At 39.8% G+C, this 19437-nt stretch overlaps 1 protein-coding gene across 2 annotated transcripts in view; it reads right to left on the bottom strand.

The window, feature by feature from the left end:
* Nucleotides 1–3829: 3829 nt before the first annotated feature.
* The window catches only part of HCN1 (hyperpolarization activated cyclic nucleotide gated potassium channel 1), a 302872-nt gene continuing 287264 nt past the window's right edge, over nucleotides 3830–19437 (bottom strand). Inside the window, exons 7-9 of one of the 2 annotated variants that reach the window (XM_043547368.1) lie at nucleotides 9576–9740; nucleotides 8991–9086; nucleotides 7263–7387 (exon numbers count right to left, since the gene is read on the bottom strand). In XM_043547368.1, coding sequence (XP_043403303.1) covers nucleotides 9007–9086; nucleotides 9576–9740 — 245 coding nt within the window. In that variant the 3' untranslated portion in view covers nucleotides 7263–7387; nucleotides 8991–9006. Of the gene's footprint in view, nucleotides 7388–8990; nucleotides 9087–9575; nucleotides 9741–19437 lie in introns of both variants that reach the window. The other variant, XM_043547367.1, reaches the window with a different exon arrangement.

A 19437-nucleotide genomic window follows, 5' to 3' on the forward strand; every position in this document is an offset into this window, starting at 1 on the left:
AGGAATATAGAGGTTATATTTTCTGTGTATTTGGCACTGATGCGACCAGTACTGGAATACTCTGTCTAGTTCTGATGTCCGCAGTTCAATAATGTTGATAAATTGGAAAGCGTTTAGAGAGATGTTGAGATAATGTGGTGGAGATTATCCCCTGACCATTACCTGCCTATTGCTTGGACTCAACCTGCTGCTCCTCTGCCTTGTGGCTGGGGCATACTTCACCTATCAAAGCAAATAACCTGTTTGCATTGTAGGGTGCCAGGGACTCTGAGGAAAAATACTTCCTTGCTAACAAATCAATGGTTGCTGGTTCAGTGGATGTTATCGTGATGTGTTGTGCTCCACCATACAGTAACTCCCTGGTTTCACTCTCAAAGGCCAACGTGATTCAGACGACCTGCAAATAAAGAAGTAGGAGAGAAGATGACTACAACACCAGTGGGGGATCCTATGCTGTAGTTCAGGAAGCATCATCACAACCTCTGTGAAGTCCTGATGAGCAGTTCAGTCCCATTATTTTGTGGATAACATCACTCAGACTCAACTTGGTACCTTCTGTGGTGGCTGAATCTATTTTGTGTATGGGGAAGATAAATGCTTGTGTTTCAGCCCAAGATGCTTGACAAGGCTCTTGAGATATGAGCCACAATTTGAGCAATAATTCATGTCACTCTAAGTTGTTAAAAAACAAAATGGAGGATGTTGAAGGACATTGTTTGAACTGAAAAATACATGTGTGGTGGATGGTGAACACGATCAAAATGAATATGATGGACATGGTTAATGGACATTTTTCACATACTCACCCAGCTACATCAATAGAGGTCAGAAATCTAGAAATCAGTAAGTGTAGTAACTGTACTTTGTTAGCTATAGAAAATATATAGGAAATGATGGAACATTTAACAGCATTTCTCCCCGCCCCTCAAGTGCGTGAGGTACCCCTGAGAGTTGGAACTAAAACATTAAATAGAAGAGGGACATGAGTACTTGACAGCACTCCTCACATCTGGAAGTGAGCTCCTCACCAGCCCCATGGACACTGGCACCGGTGGCTGTATTAGCATTTCAGCATCCCCTCTCCCTCATCAGAAACAACCCCCCCTTTAAGATGGGTCCATGAACAGCCACAATCAAGAGCTGTGCTGTAAGGGATGGAAGTGGTGCTCTGGGGTGCCCAGAGCCAATGCAGGGACACAGATTCTCTGCTGGGATCGCAGGCTTTGAGGATGGATCTGTGACTCTTTCAGTGGATGAGTGCTGGTGTGCCTCTTCCCTTTCTGCATACAGAATGATTTGGAGAAAACTCCTAGATGGTATCCTTTAGCATTTCCTCTTCTTTATCCCCCTCCTAAGGACCATCTAGACCATGGTGTATGTGTGAAGGAGAAGGAATTGAATGCAAAGTCTGTTAAAGTCAATAAATGTCTTATGTCTCTTTCTTCCTCCCTCAGTAAGGAAGGAATCCATATATTTTTATTCCTGGTTGTTCATGTATGTAGCCAAATATTTTTTTCTTTTTTATGAAAAAAAGGACAATTATCCAATTATCCTACTGCTACCTTGTTGCACTCTGCAGTGCTACCCACCCTTTTTCTGACAGTTTCAATGCTGCAATGATTTTGTCAGGCACTACTCCTGTTTGTAAAGGTCATCTAATTATGGCCCAGAAACCACATCACCAGACCTCAGCACACAAATTCAGAATATTAAATATGCAAAGGAGCACTTGGTATTGATTGTTTGTGAAAACCCACAGGCTCAGATAGGTTTGTAACTTACCAAAGGCACATGATCTGCTCTTGGACAATTTGTAAACCAAAACCCAAAGGATAAATTGTGCACAACAAAGAGCTCAATCAGCTTTAGTTATAACATCTGCTGGGGTTTATGAGGCAATGCTTATGGCATAGGTGCATAATTTATGACAGAAATGGTTTTCTGTTTCTATATTGAAACTCTCTTATTTGTGTGACTATCTAAAAATTAAAGGAATGTAACCGGGGGAGGGGGTAGCAATTACAGAGCTTGAGAGAAGGGAAAGTTGCTGAAATGACCACATATTCTCAGTGCAGTTGAGATAGTGGTTTGTTTCAAGATCAAAACATCTGAATCTTGTTTTCTGGTTGAACATTGTTGGCAAATTATAGTGAAACTGGTTCTAAAAGTTTAAAAAGAAAATGTGGGGAAAAATACTTCAGAACGAGTAGGGACATTTTAGGCTAAATATAGGCTATACCGAGCAACCTCCACGGTGTTGAGCACATATTCACACGGGTAGACATATTGAATTGGTGAGTAAACTAATGTGAATACACACCAACAACATAAGCATTGGTGTAGTCCTATCAGATGCGAATCAATGAATGATGAACTCTACTGATTAAAATAAAATGTACTATGGTTCAGTTTTGCTTCCAATCCACCCTTAATCAGGTTGAATGAGTATAAGGTGACAGGTTTCAGAGTGGTAGCCGTGTTAGTCTGTTCTTTCTGAGTATAAGGTGTAGCTCAGCAGTGGCAAAATCAGCTCCTAAATCCTAAAATTAGGGACACTTTTTCCATACATGAGCAGATTAATGGAATTTCAGTGCTTCTTTAAGTGTTTCTCCAGAATCTTGTAAAATCCTCCAGAACACACATTATATGAAAAAATAAGACTCGAGGCAGCGGACCCATGTGAGGCCCTGTTTTGCATCCCTATACATGTTCAGTGGTTCTGAGCAAGGGATATATCCATACAGAATTTGGCCCATTGTTAAAAAAATTCAGGTGAAATCCTGACTCCACTGAAATCAATGGGAGTTTTGCAATGACTTAAGTCAGGATTTGACCTTAGCAATATGAGATACAAAATCATTTAAATATGAATGAAGAATGTATCTGTGTCGGGAGATATCGAATCATGATGCACATTAAGGCATCATTTACAAATACAACCATTCATTCTTCTTAAAGTATAATTACAAAAACCTGTGGTTTATTGGGGTAGTATTATTCAGTATTATTTAGTATCTTGCGCCTATTCAAATTATTGGAAAAAACTCCCACTGACTTGACTGATGCAGAATCAAGCCTTTGGTTTCCTGCTACTTCAGAAAGTTTTAATTAAAAATATGCTTGCTTGAAATAGGTATCAAACTGCATAAAAGTTTGGATGTATATCATATGGGATTCGCAAAATATAGTGAGATAATGTTATAACGTTGAAAAATATGACAGAATACAATTTATCAAAACAAAAAACTCTTTTGGATTGGACCCAGGCACAGTCAAAACTGCATTAAAAATAAACTTCAGTTTCAAATATTTGTATTTGAAAAAGTGGGACATTTTAATGGCACTAGCTTATTAGTTTAAGAGCTTTAGCAAAAATTAGAATATTTTGGAATACAATTTTCCTTTATCCTGCACAGGAGATATTGCATACTGGGAAATGGTCTCATAATATTCGAAGTCCTCCTCCTTTCTAAAGTTATTGTGTGTCCATAATTACTCATTGTTTGCAGGGTTGTTGTAGCCGTGTTGGTCCCAGGATATAAGAAAAACAAGGTGGGTGAGGTAATATCTTTTATTAGACCAACTTCTATCAGTGAAAGTGACAAGCTTTTGCTCTGTGTAAGCTATAAAGCTGGTCTCTTTTATGAGCAGAAGTTGGTCCAATAAAAGATATTACCTCACCCACCTTTTCTCCATAATTACTCATGTTTTTTCTAATATCAGCTGTATATTAATTTGGAAGTTATGAAAAGGAAAAATAGCAGACAATCTGCACTTTATGATAAAACAAGACGTGCTTGGTTATAAACATATCAGATCAAATCAAATATTCATTTTTATATATTTTGTTCAATTTATTAATAATCTTTTTATATATATTTATGGCTTTGAGCAAAGACAAAAGAAAAAAATCTAACTCATCCCTGATCATACAGTCATTGAAAGAATCAGTTAAACTATTGTCTTCCCAGCAGCAGTAAGATCCAACCTTTTCATTAATACATTTCATCCTGTACAGATGTGAGATTCCATACATATGGGCTTATTTATGTACAGAGAAAATAGGTCAATTCTGGAACTAGCAATGAACATTTATATTACAGGAATGTGAGTCATTTGTTTCTTAACCTAAGTATATATACATTCATACATACATATATATATATATATAATGTATATAATTGTATACCCTGTACCATTTTTATTGAATTAACATACAAATCCTAGATTTTGTCCACTCGATTACAAAGTCATTAAAAAGATTTTTTTATGGTTTCACTGAAAGACCACATGAATTAATGTTTCTTCATAGTGCTTAAATAAAATTATATATATATATAAAAATATTTCACTACTAACCCCATTATACCTATTAAATGTAAACCTTAAATAGTGTCAAGGATCAGAATATGATCTTGATAAATTGGATCTAATTCATTATAAGTATTAAAATAAAATAAGGGACATTGTACTGATAAATAAATGGTCTTGCAGCGTATCCATAATGCTTCAAACATTTTTAACAATTGCTTCCTTGTACACTATTCCTGACCACTCCAATTAATAATGTCAGCAGCATGTTAATGGGATAATTACATTGATTTGTACTGGTGAGTGGGAGTTGGCAAAAATTCTAAAAAGTTTTTTTTTTTTCAGCTTGATGTACCCAGTTAAGTAAAAAGGCATAACAGGCAGCATGGGTTCAAGCTCTGTTAGCCTTAGACCATTTACTTGGCTCTCATGTATATCTGAATGTACTGCAATACGCAGTTTGTGATGTTATTTAATTCTACCACTGATCATTAAGGCCAGCATTAATGGCAAAAACTCCTCCTCTGAATTCATTCCTTTCCCATGGTTGGCTTGCTTTTTCTTAAGGAATATGATATATGCTTTGTATTATAGTTCATAATGCTGTTTTATCAATAATAGTTGAATTATGACATATTCCGTTTCAATTTCTATTTTACTGTGACACGTCAGGCACAAATGATTATTAAAGAACTTCTTTTGTGGAGGTACTGTCGAATCACAAGATAATGTGAAGATCTGAGCAAACGAAAGAAAATGTTCACAAAACAGTATGCTTTAACCCTGCTTTCTGTCACCCTTTCCCTTCTATTTTTAAAGACTTTAAAAAAATAAACCTCATATCTATGGGCTATGTTTGACACTACATGCCATAGGATATACTATCCATTTAATTACAATATACACAGACCAAATCGTGCAATCCCAGACAGACTTGATGCTATATTCTATTTATTTCTTTTAAATTAACACCACAGTCAACTACAAAACTACAGTGAAGACACAGAAAGCACCTGAAAGTCTAAATTAAGCTATGGTTTACGAATAATCCTTTAAATGAAAAATCTCACTTCTAGCCTTAAAACAGAGATTCAGAGTCAGCATTATAGGAAATTTTAAGGTAGACACAATTAATGAATGCTTATCATTTTCTAAAGCCAAAAAGTTACTGTAAGCCTTTTCCTACAAGGGCTGACTGAACCTATATTTTTGTTGATTTTTGTTTTTTTACAAAAGCATGCATGGACTATTTTCAGATGCTGTTTAGGGCAAGGAAGAAAAGTGATGGCATTGGTGAAGTACAAGCACTTTGCAGGATCAAGCGTACAATTTTGCATAAAAACAGTGCATGTAAAAGTAACATTGCCATTGTATTACAATTTAACAGTTGTGTTGCTCTTAAATTTAATAAATTTTAAAACTGTAAAGTTATGAAGTGAAGAGCTGAAACTAAATTTCTAAACAAAGACCTTGCAATGATACACCACACAGCAGCTATTTTTGTTTGGGTCTAAAAAGTTTTTTACAATGACAATATTTATAGTTTTCATCAAAGTCTTTTGCAATATGAAGATAGAAGTCCACCCAGTTTTCTGAAATAACAGAATGATTTACATGTTTTGAGATTACAATTATCCAGAGCAATGGTAATGCTAGTTCTTCTACTGCATACGGCTGGAGTATATTTCTTCTTCAATCTAATTGTCAATGGAAAGCACTAAAATGAAATTTGGACCAATAAAATGGGAGATTATGATTGATTTTCCATGATAAATGATTTACAATTTTTATACAGAAATGCAATTAATGAAAGTTAAAAGTTATTATTCAATAGGTGCTATTTCCTAGCTAGTTTGAGGGGTGTTTTTTTAAGTTTATTTCCTGGAATAAATAATACGGTCATTTAACATATAAAGTGTATTATCATTGGGTTATTTTTGTCCCCCTTCCCCTCCCCCCCGCCATTGAAATAGGACATCTCTTCAGAAGTAGAGAAATATGCTAGATTAATTTTAAAGTAACACACATTAAAAACAAATAATATTACAACAAAATTTAGGCTCCTTTAATGAAAAAAAGACAAATTCTAACCAAGTCTTTTAAATGCCTTTTTGGATCTATACGTTGTATTCGTTATGAAGGGCAGAGCTGTCTAAAATATTTTGTTTCATAGTAGGCTGCCAGGGTCTATCAGGAAACAGGCTAAAATAGTTTCTGGGATGTTTTCAGTTCATTACAATGTCTCTGCTTTTCACAGTTAACAAGGATCATAAGTTTGAAGCAAATCGCGGTTTGTCTCCTTCTTGGTCTGTGTTTAAGACTGTGGAAGAATCCCTTTGTAGAACAGCTGTTGGCGGCGGGGCCCCTCGGTTAGGAGGAATTGCTCCTGAAGACATCTGACGGAAGAGAGCAACTCTCTGAGGGACAGTGCCTCTGCTCCCAACCTGCATACCTGGACCTTGGACACTAGAGACAGGTTGTGGAATTGAGGCGAGAGACTCTCCCACCGTTGGATGAGGTCTAGAAACGAAAGTGGAAATCTCATGGGGCAAAGAAGGCTGTGAGGCAGAGAGAGGCCTCACCTCTCTTGTCAGGTTAGTGTTGTGAAGGGCTTGTGTACTCTTGTGAACTTCATTTTTCTGCGATGAACTAGGCGTCTGCTGTTGCTGCATCAGTGACAACTGTGAAGCAGTTGGGGATGCATACTGAAAAGTTCGACCTGCCAGAGGGCTCTGTACTGGCGGACTACAGACTGCAGTAGTGTAAGAGCAAGGAGAGAGAACGACAGCTTGCTGGGGCACCTGCGTGCTCGGTGTTGGAGAATGCAAGTTTCCATGAGATAGGCTGGTCACAGTATACACAGGAGGAGACTGTGTCCTGATTCGCGATGATGATGCCGTGGTTGAAGAGCTAGAATTCAGTGCTGGCATTTGCTGTAGACTAACTGGGACAATAGCCTGCACCATCTCTCTGTCATGTTTTACTATCTGCTTCAAGATCTCATTCTCCTGATTGTTGAAAACTCCAGTGTTGAGATCTTTCTGGAACTTCTGTAGGAGAAGCGAATTCTTCTTTCCTTTAGAAAGAAAGAGGTACAAGAGCAGATGGGTTAGCAGGTCTGGCGCCCAGTAACAGATTCTCACACTCACAGTGTGAGTGCATGCAAGGTGTCTTAAGACCGTGATAGAACACAAAGTCCATTGTCAGTCATGCAGTACAGCTCAAGTTCTGGGTGTCAGACAGCCTACATAGTAGTGCTGTAATGATCTTCCTAGGGGGTGAGGGATGAAAGAATTCTTCTTTCCTAGCTGTGGAGCAGTGCGGAACCACTCTTGGGGTACTTCTGCAGTAGCTCTCAGACTGCGCACACAACCCAGACCAGCTGACTCTGCTACACGCCCCACATGCTCTGTAGCTAAACTGCCTGCCTTAACAACACCGTACACTGAGAGAGTCGTGAACTTTCTGAATCAGCATGGTACCTCTTTACTTATAATGCACCATTATTATTAAAATTATTTTCAACATGTAACCATGACAATTTACTGAACAACAGGGGGTGGGAAAAGCGACTAGACTAAGTGCAAAAAATTAATCTCTCTCTTTATCAAGCTGTCCTAATTTCCTGCATACTAAACTGTTACATACATTATAAATATATCTGCTATTTAGCACATTTCTTGGAACTAATTATTAGACATTTGTAACTAGTGACTACCAGACTCAGAGAAGTAATCTCTAAATATCTGTGACCTAATATTAACTCATTGCTTATGTGGTACCTGGTTGTGTAATAATCACTGTAAATTGAATACCTGGGATCTCTCACAGGTTATGGTTTGACTAATGGCTGTCAGTGTTTTGCCCATCTGTGAAGGTACAGGCAGGCAGTATTTCTCTGTGTATCAACTGAATCAGACATACAGGAATAACAATTCCAACTAAATTGATCTTATTTTTTATATGAGAATTTGTACTATTTTTGTCATCTGTAGATTTCCTATTAATAGAAACTCTATTAAATGCTACCATTAATAATATTTATTCTTTGTTAAGCACTGACCACATGCATAGTTCTGTGCAAGGACATAATCAAAGATATGATCCCAGAACAAAAGAGCTTGCAGCATCTTGATTTGCTAACTCAGTGCACCACATTCTCAAAAGCTAGTCTCCTTTTTTATGTCTGCAAAATATTTGCACAAATATTTTTAAATGTATTTGCTAAATAAATGTTAGCAAAGGTCTGTTATAAATATTGAATTCTTTGCCTGTTTTTCATAGTAAATATTTTAAGCCGTGTACACCTTCTTGTGCCCCTATGACTAACATACTTCAAGCTCCCTACAATCGCCACTTAAAGAAACTGCTAAAACTAAACCACTTTGGTGAAGTGTTTAAACTCTAGTGCCAACCCTACTGAGTGAAAATTCTGTCTGTCTGTTCTGTTAGGGTCTGATCCTGGAACGTACTTGTGGGAGTTCAAGGTGTCCAGCATCTTGCAGGAGTTACAGATTTTAAAGTGAGAAAGAACCACTGTGATGATCTAGTCTGACCTCCTGCATAACAAAGGTCAAATAACTTCTGTATTAAGCCCACAATCACTAGCTGAACTAGAGCATAACTTTGAGAAACAAACCCAATCTTGATTTAAAGATTTCAAGTGGTGGAGACTCTACCTCATCACTTTGTCTTTCACTTGGACATCTTAGACCTGATTTTCTGAACATCAGCAGATTCCAGCGATTTCAATTCAAGTTGCAGATGCTCAGCACCTTTGGAAATCAAATCCATAGCAACCAGCTTGTGAGGTAAATGAGGGCTTCAAGCAAAGCACAGAGTGGCTTCAACTCCCATTGGCTTCTGTGGGTGTTGAAAGCACTGAGCTCCTCTCAGCATTGGTTTCTTTGACTATAAACTACATGGGGCAGGGAAATATTATCTATTTTTCACTAACCTAAAGCACTGAACAATGTGGTGCATATTAACAGCACTATGCATGATTAATAAATAATAATCTTGATACTTAAGGTATAGAAAATAAACCCCAGACTGAAATAAAGTCTTTTTTAGTATTTAAAAATAACCTTGCAGAACTTCTTGTCTTACCACATTTCTTATTCATAAATCAACAGAACATTTCCTGCAGCGGAAAAGTAAGGTAATTTTTTTAAAAAGGGTTTAATTTTGGAATATTAGATTTCCACTCAGAGAAAAAGTTAATCTTTTAAGAATAAAGTCAAATATAAAAAAAAAAACAATACCTATTCTGTCTAGTCTGTCAATGGCCACCGTTTCAAAGGCCCTCCTCATCATGGGGTACTCCTCCAGAACCTCGTTGAAATTGTCCACGGAGAGGGAATAGAGACGGCAGTATGTATCGGCTCTGACACTGGCAGTGCGGCGGCCCTTAGTCAAAAGGCAAATCTCTGGGGAAAGGGAAACAACACACACACACACACACACACACACAGGAAATGAAAAAGTCAGTGAACCATGTGAAACTTCACAGCTAGAAAGGGATTTAGTGCTAACAAATAATAATTCTGTACACAGCACCAATTTTGCTGCTGCTGCACATCAAGGTTCCAGGGGTAATTCTGAAAGAGTCTGGTTCTCTTCAATAAACTGACGGAAATCAATTTGGTTTAAAGGCTATGGTTGTTCTGCTTATTTTTTCTAAATACATACACATAACAATTAGTTAAACTTTTAAATGATTCTTCTTAAGATGCCTGAAATAATCTATCCAGTTTCAAACTTATTTTGTGGATCTGACTCATCCAAGTAGTTCTGTTGATTTCAGTAGGCATATTCAGGTGAGTGGAGGGACTGGGTCAATATTTCAACAAGTTTGCTAACACAATTTTAATGCTTATAATGAAAATAATATTAATATAACAATACATTATAATATTATAATACATAATATTAATAACAGTTATAAGAGATACAACTTTCTAATATTAACATAGGGAAACATTTGGGATATTAATTAACATTTTACTACTTTCCCTCTTAAGGCTATATTGTACATCTAAAGCACCTGTGATAGTAGATTCATACTGGATAATAAGAGCCTCAGACCTACAATTGGCTCCACATGGGTAGACCCCTGAATCCACATGCATGCAGTTGTTGGATAAGGGCCAAAGTTACCTTCAGACACCATACCTGTGCAAGAACATAACAGGGCCCAGCTCAGGCAAGGCTCCCCATTGAAGTCACCAAACGTGTCCAGTACACACGTGAGTATAGATATTACTCTCACATACGTTAATGCTTTAAATTGACACTATAGTAGAATATTGTTAATTTGTAATTTGCTAATATTCACAGCCCATCATTTGCTTGCCCCAGTCTTTTCCCATTGCTCAATGAAGATGTGTTAGTGAAGTTTTGTATTACATAATTTGTAATGCCACAGAACATTAACTATTACATATTATATAGCGCTAATCAGGAATTTTTTGCCAGAAAGTCTAAACCGAAAGTATTCGTGGGAAAGGGTCAGTGTGGACAAATTTCCTGGTTTAAATTTTTTTTTAAACAAAAAGTTCTGCTTTTTGGGTCAAAACGTCTTTTTGTTTCAAAATTTAAATAAATTTACAGTAAAGAAATGTAAAATAAAAAGTTTGAAAGTGAAACAAAACGTTTAAAAAATTATCAAAATGAAACATTTCAGCTGAGCTCTTCTGACTTGTTCAGAGATTTCTGGTTCGCAAAAAATTTCAAGGTTTTTACTGTGTCCCATTTCAGGACAAGAAAAAATTTTGAAATCTCAAAACACTCACGTTATGGGAAAACTGTTTCCTGCCCAGCTATAGTATCATAACAAATGTTAAAAACTAAATTACAAATAGATGAACAAATGGATGAAAAAAGCACATTGGGTAGGGTGACCATATTTCCCAATGCTGAATACTGGACACCTGGTAAAACTACTCGTATTCAAGTGAGTTTGACGGCAATCAATCAGAACTATGCAGTACAAACAAGTCAAATTAATATATCAAGTTGACTGAGCCCCTGTTAAAAAGAAATACTGCATAGTTGGATTCTTTTTATTTACCTTATCTTTAAGACTTTACGGTTCACACAGGGAGGGGTGACACACACACACACACACAGGTGAAACACACCCATACACCTCTCTCACACACGGGGGGAATGGCTAACTGAGCCTCCCCTCCCTGCCCAGTGCTCTCCACCCTCCATACTGGGCTGGGCCCCTGGGATGGACCTGCCTCTCCTGATACCTAGTGCCGCGTCTTCCTGAGGCAACACATGGGGAATGGGGGCATGCAGGGTCACATGTCCCCCCTCCCCAGATTTCTGCCAGGGTTCACACCAGAATGTGGCCAGCAGCAGCCTTTCGGCACTTTGTGGGAGAGCAGGGACGGGAGCTGCTTCCAGTCACTGGGGGGTAGGGCGGGAGGGATGACCTGTCTTTGCAGAGCTCATCTCTTCCCCCTGCCTCCATCCCCTGTGTCTGGAAGCAGCTTTTCCCTTTCTGCCCACACTGTGTCAAACTGCAGCTAACACCTCCAGGCTGCTGCTGGCCATGGACCTAATCCAGCCGCCTCCTGTCCCCTGGCTACAGCGAGGCCAGGAAGGGGTTAAACTCTAAGGATGCATTGTGCACCAGGGCACAGTGAACCTGACTGCAGGGGCTTCAGCAAACCTAGCCAGAGAGGTGGCTCAACAGGGGAGGGTGCCTAGGGGTCAAAGCAGCCCCATGCTCCCTGGGGGCAGGACCCAGGGCGGGCGAGGGGTGGGGGGGAAGAGGGTGCTAAGCTCCTGCCCAGGGGGTTGCTGTGGATCCTGCAGGTTCAGGGGGTGAACAGGCTGGAAATTGCTTCCCCCCCACTCCAGAGCTTAGCTGAGGGGTGGAGAGGCTACCCTGTGCCAATGCTGTGCGGGGCTTTAGCACACGCAGGGCTCGGCTCCTCCTGGCCAGCACCCCAGGCCGGAGGGTCTTGGGCTTCCCTGGGGCGCTGACCCAGCCAGAGGCAGTGGGGGGAAGGAAGGAGCCTGCCATCCAGGCTGTTGGTGAGCTAAGTGCTCCGATAAGGGGCTGCTTCTCCACACAGCACTGGGAGCGTGACGCGATATGGAGGAGCAGCAGGGATGCAGGGGTGAATGGGCAAAGCAGGGAGAAGACAGTGAGAGGGGGAGCATGTAAATGGCAGATGGGTGGGTAGCAAATGTGACACTTATTCCTACATCATGCCCATAACTTCTGGTTGAGCTAGAGCATATCTTTTAAAAAAGACCTTCAATTCTGATGTCAAGTCTTCAAGTGATAGATAATAATGGTAAAAGAATCAGTGGCTTAGGTAAGGATTGAGAAATACCTTGGAATACCAGGAAATACCAGGATGGAGGAGAAAGAACCCCTAAGAAAATATCAGAGAGGGCTCCATATTTTCAAATCATAGAATATCAGGGTTGGAAGGGACCTCAGGAGGTCATCTAGTCCAACCCCCTGCTCAAAGCAGGACCAATCCCCAACTAAATCATCCCAGCCAGGGCTTTTTCAAGCCTGACCTTAAAAACCTCTAAGGAAGGAGATTCCACCACATCCCTAGGTAACCCATTCCAGTGCTTCAACGAAGCTGAACTTTTTCATTCCAAAACTCAAACTACAACATTATTCTGAAATTAATGTGTACATCTCTGGAGTTGTGATGGGCATTTCTAGCAACATCTCCTGATAGGTTCAAATTCTAATAGCGATTATAAATACACTATGTTGCTCAGGTGTAAGGATTTCATTTCACTACATCATCAAGTACCAGTTGCAACCTAGCCATGACAATTTTGTAATTGATTTTATTTTTTATTTTTACATTTGAATAAGTTCTATCTTGTCAACTATTACTCCAGAAAAAGCTCTTGGACATAATGAAACAGATAAAATATGAAATCTCATTGTACTTCGACTTTGCACAAGGAAAAGGACTAGAACACAAAGCATTTTAAGTTGCCCTGTCAACCACCATGCTGCTTTTGAAAGACCTGCACTATTTCACACAAATGGATCAATATATTTTATGACGAGGATACACGAATGAAACCCACAATGTTGTATTTTAAATCTGTCTCATAGGTGTCAAAAATAATAGCAAATATGCACCATGTCCAGTGCCTAATAGTTAAGACACTTCTTGATACTGAACTAGTTTAAAAAGGCTATTAAATGTAAACAATAGTGGAGAAAATATCTGTAAATAGCGCAAAGAAGCAGAGTTGTCCTTTATTATAAAAGAAAAGAAGCTGTGACCCACTACGCACTCATATTCTCATCTGTGGCTGGCATGGTACATTGCCATCCTTTTGACACTGTGAAAGTGTCAAACACTTTTATTTTTCCTCCTCAAGCTTAACTATTTCTTCAGTTCCAATTAATGATTTAGGTGATAGACTGCAATGAATCTGTAATTCAACTCTTATGTAGGTTTATTTTACTAAAACCACAATCTTTTTGGACAATTGTTCCCTGGAACATTATAAAACAAATGCTAATCACAGTCCTAATGAGAAATGGCTTTTGAAAGCACTAAACAATGCTACAGGCATCAGTTTATTTTTATAGCCCATCTTTTACGTAACTGTGATTAACTCAACAGTTTAATTAAATGGGAAAGTCACGATTTGTACTTCACTATCATGGGACTGCTTCACAGATAGCACCATACAACTCAAAAGTATACGGAAAGTGGATCAATTACAATGTACACGTACCTCTTAAAAAGTCAAAGTAACATATGTAGTAATAACAATTTTAAGATAAAAATGTTTTGAGGATTATGGGCATTAATATTGACTAGCTGTAATATTAAAACATAAGAACAACAATCCAAGTAAGAGGCTAAATGAGTTGTGCTCATCAGTTATCTTCCTACATGTCAGTATTTAAATAAGTATGTCAATTTTCAGACTTCTACACAATATACATTTCCAAAGAAGCCTCTACAAACAAAAGTACATCTATATCTGCACAATGTAAAACTAAGTGGAAAATATGTGGAATTACAAATCTAGGTCTGCAAGCAGAATTTCCTGAAATAATGCATAAATGCAACAGACTTTCTGGACAGGCACCTCTAGATGCCCAAATGATACAGCTAAGAAAAATTAAATAGGGATGAAATAAATAAGTTGGCCCATATTAAATGACTTCTTAGTAGTTTGGATTAGCACAGGGAAGACCTTTGCAAGGAGCAGAGAGTAGAAAAATAATAAGAGAGTAAGGGGCAAACTGACTCCTAAAAATAGCCAGTGCTAGCTAGCAGTGGCTAAAAGGGTAAGTTACTGACCTGTAACTGAAGGCTGTTTGAGATGTGTGGTCCCACTGTGATTTATGCATGTGCACTATGTGCCCAGAGCCGGAGAATTTGAAAGTAATGTCTGGTGGTCTGTGCATGCACCCTGGCTCACCTTGTGTCTCCACCCAAGGGAACAAAAAAAAGAGTGGACTGACCGCCTCTACAGTTCCTTCTCTACCACAAATTAGATAGAGCTGAAGCAGAGGGGAAGGAGGGAGGATAGTAGACTACAGATTGAAACTAAACATCTCAAAGACCCTCCAATTTCAGGTCAGTAACTTCCTTTTCTTCTTTGAGTGATGTCCCTATTGTATCCCACTGTGGGTGACTCACAAGCAGTACCTAAGCAGGAGGAGGGCGTGAGGATGTAGACGGAAGGGCTGAGAACTGCCATCCCAAAGGAGGCATCAGCAGAGGAGTCCCACACTGGGACATGTTTTGCAAACATATGAACGGAGTCCCATGTGGCTGTCTTACAGATGTCAAGGAGGGGAACATCCTTAAATGATGCCATTGTTGTAGTTTGTGCTCTGGTGGAACGAGCTCTTTCCCCATTGAAGGGAGTGGGGGGTTCAACAGCGGATAGCAGAGTAGAATGCAGCCAGAGATCCATTTGGAGATTCCCTAGGTCAGTGGTTCTTAACCTATTTACGATTGTGGGCTGCATATACAGCTCTCTGTGTGTTATATGGGCTGCATCCACACACTATACATGCTACCTGTACATCTAAAAAAACATAAGGTTTAGTATTTGTTATATGACAGCAATATGATTCAAATTGATACAGTACCTTTCATTTCAACCCAGGCATATGTCTACCAAGAACATTTTAAATTAGCAAAATAAGTGAAAACATCACTGTTACAATTATTAATTTATGGTAAGGGTGGCATGGCATGGTATATTGTACCTACTGCTCTAGGTGGAGATGGCGTGCCCCCTAATTCTTTCTGCTATAGCAACAAATAGTCTTGGGGATTTCCTGATTGGTTTTGTTCTTTTCAGGTAAAATACAAAGGCCCGCTGAACATTAAAGGAATGGAGTCTTAATTTCTCTGCAGACGTGTACAGTTTTGGGAAGAGCATGGTAAGTGAATTGATTGGTTAAGGTGAAATTCTGAAAATACTTTAAGGGTGAATTTGAGATGTAGAAGCAAAGAAACCTTGTTCTTATGGAATATAGTGTAAGGAGGATCTGCCATCATTGCTTCATGCTTGCCAACCAACCCTTCTAGCTGAGGTGATGGCTACAAGGAAAGTGATCTTCATGGAAAGGAGAGACATGGAGCAAGAAGCTAAAGATTCAAAGGGAGGGCCTTGTGAGTACCAAGAGAACAAGGTTAAAGTACCTCTGGGGAGTAGGCTTCTGAATAGGTGGAAAGGTTCTGATTAGTCCTTTCCAAAATCTATTGTCAGTGGATGTGCAAAGACTGAGTAGTTCTCAGAAGGGGATGGTATGCACTACTTGCTGCCAAGCAGACTCAGAAGGACCTGATGGACAATCCTGATGTCTTCAAAGAGAGGATATAGTCCTAGATGAGAGGTATATCTGCAGTTTCTGGGACAATGCCTCTTTGATATGCTCAAGAAGAAAAACGCCTCCATTTAGATATGTAACATCTTTTAGCAGAGTCCTTTCTACTATTAGCAAGGTTGTCTCACTTGGTTGTGGAGCATGAACATTCTAAGATGGATGCCCATCCAAATACCAATCCCTGAGGTGGAGTGAATGTGGATCGGGGTGCTTGATCTTGCCATTCCACTGAGTCAGGAGTTTGGGAAACACTGGGAGGATGATAGGTGGGCGGGGTGACATGCATAGGAGGTTGGGAAACCAAAACTGCCTGGACCAGAAGTGGGCCATCAGGATGACTCTGTCCTGCTGGATTTTGTGTAGAACCCGTGGCAGGAGCAGTAGTGAAGGGAAGGTACTGTTGAACTGATCTGACCAAGGAAGAAGCAGAGTGTCACCCTGTGAGTGGTGACCTAGGGTGCCTCTGGAGCAATACGTGAGGCATTTCCTGTTTTCTTGAGAGGTGAACAGATCCTGAGTTGGGGTTCCCCATAGAGTGAAAGTATTGTATGATGCCAAGTCATAGAGCTCCTACTTGTGGTTGACTGCAAAATATCTGTTAGGTTTCAGAGTAGCAGCCGTGTTAGTCTGTATTCGCAAAAAGAAAAGGAGTACTTGTGGCACCTTAGAGACTAACCAATTTATTTGAGCATAAGCATCCGATGAGGTGAGCTGTAGCTCACGAAAGCTTATGCTCAAATAAATTGGTTAGTCTCTAAGGCGCCACAAGTACTCCTTTCTTTTTGCAAATATCTGTTAGGGGCATCTGCAACCATATTTTGCTTCCCTGGAAGGGAGGCTGCTGAGAGGGTGATTCAATTGCTGATGCGCCAGTTCCACAGGCTGACCACTTCTGCACACAGGGAGATGGATCTTGCTCCTTCTTGCTTGTTGATGCAGAAGACAGTCATAACATTGTCTTACATTACAAGGACATGGTGAATATGGATGAATGAAAGAGAGGTCTTGCATGCCTTCCAGAGTGTTGCAACTCCAGTATATTGATATGCATCCTGGACTCTCAAGGTGTCCAAGTGCTATTTGGCTTTTCATGTGGATTCCCCAACTTAATAGGGATGCGTTTGTTGCAACACTCTGTACCTCAGAATAGCAACCTGGAACCCCCATGTTCACCACTGTTATATGATTATGATGAGGTATCATCTAATAAGTCTTGATTTGTTGAACATTAATATCCTGTTGAATTATGTGTATTACCATTGAATCTGAAGTTATGAAGTTTTGCTATGTGGGTTACTGACATATGTTGTGAGGTTGGGAAACATCTACAGTCAGCCTTTCAGTGGCAACAAAGGAGCACCCAGTAAGACAGATTTACATCAGGACCAACCAGACATGTGTTTATGGGCCATTAAGGGGAATCCACTCTCCCAGTGGCCATCCCAGAGACTCCACAGAGAAGGCATGTACGCAATGAAGGTGGCCTAACCCACATCACAGCAAGGATCTTTTTAGCAGCTGAAATAAAGTATAAAAAAGGACAATGACATAATCACTGGAGCTCGCTCCTCCCCCATCTCAACATCTGGAAGATCATCTGGAAAACAAAGACTTTGAACTGGGGAGATTGATCCCAAGCTGAAAGGGAATACAACCCATGTATTAAGGACTGTGAGCTGCTTGTAACATCTATTAGGGCGAGAATAACTCTTTGAGTCAAATCTTACTTAGTCCGTTAAAGTTAGAATTCTATTTTTATTTCTTTTGTAACCATTTTTTATTTCTATGCCTGCTACTTATAATCACTTAAAATCTATCTTTCTGTAGTTAATAAAACTGTTTTATATTTTACCTAAAACAGTGTGGCTTTGGTTGATGTGCTTGGGGAATTTCAAATGAGGTTAACAAGAGCCACTACCCTTTGTCAGATTGGCGAACTAATTAATGAGCTTGCATTGTCCAAGGGAGTCTTGAGCAGTGTAAAACGGTATAGTGCTGCGGTGCAGGGCTGGGATGATTAGCTAGGGCCTCTTTCTGTATGATTCATGAGTGGCTTAGAGAGCATTCATACAAGTTAGTATGATACAGTGCCTGGAGGTGTTTGCTGTTTGTCACTGGCATAGCATTGTGAGAGACAGCCCAAGCTGGAGGGTGAAGGGGCACAGAGGTCCCACAGTTCCAGTTTGTACCCTGGGGATCCCTTCACATTTGTAATAATGGTTCTTTCCAGAGAACAAGGGATAAAGGGGATGCCCACACATACCAGGCAAGTATTTGTCCATCATAGCAAGAAATACGCTACCTTGGTTATTATAATGAGGTTCATGTAATGCGATTTTGAAAGTATACTGACTGAAGCCACATTTGAAGGCAATGCAGTTGGAGCCTTGCAAACAGAGTGGCCTAGGTGCATGAGGCCATATGACCTAAGAGAATGACATGTTTGGACTGGTATTTGAGCGTTGTTTGTAATCTGAGCTATATTTTTCATGGGCTGGCACCTGTACTGGGTATGTTCTTTCAGTGACAGAATTAAAGATGGCTGTGATGAAGTCCAGAGATTGTATGGGGGTGAGAACAGATTTTTCTGTTTATGCTGACTCCCAGTCAGAAAAGGAGGTGCAGTATCATAGAAGTTGGCACATAGGCTTCCTGGTGGTGACAAGAAGCCAGTCATCGAGGTAGTGGAAGATAATGAGACAATATCATCTGATGTGAGCTGCTAGTACCAAGAATATATTAGTATAGAATCTGAGGGAGGTTGCTATTCAGAAAGGGAGTAGTACAGTGTGCTGAAAATGGTCAGAGCCCACCATAATCGGAGGAAGCATCTGTGAGCGGGATGAACATCTATGTGAAAGTAGGCATCTTTCATATCGAGAGCCATAAACCACATGCCCTTTTCTAAAAATGGGATTATAGATGTTAATGTGAACATGCGAAATCTGAGCTTGTGAATGAAGCAGTTGAGATGGCAGAGGTCGAGGATTGGTCTCCAACTGCTCTTCTTTTTGGGTATCAGGAAATAAATCAAGTAAAACCCACTAACTTGGTATTGAGGATGGATATGTTCTGTAGCTCTTTGCTGTAATAGGGAGTTCACCTCTTGTTTGAGGATACCCTTGTGACAGCAGCCCCCAAAGGTTCACTTGGTGGTTAGGAATCTCCCAATGACGAGAATGCTGATTCCAGTTCCAGTGGCAATACTGTCAGTACCACTGGGGGGACTGGTATTCTCTGTATGGGATGGGCAACAAACT

Source organism: Chelonia mydas, chromosome 5 (genome assembly GCF_015237465.2).
Source record: "Chelonia mydas isolate rCheMyd1 chromosome 5, rCheMyd1.pri.v2, whole genome shotgun sequence".
Classification (NCBI taxonomy): Eukaryota; Metazoa; Chordata; order Testudines; family Cheloniidae; genus Chelonia; species Chelonia mydas.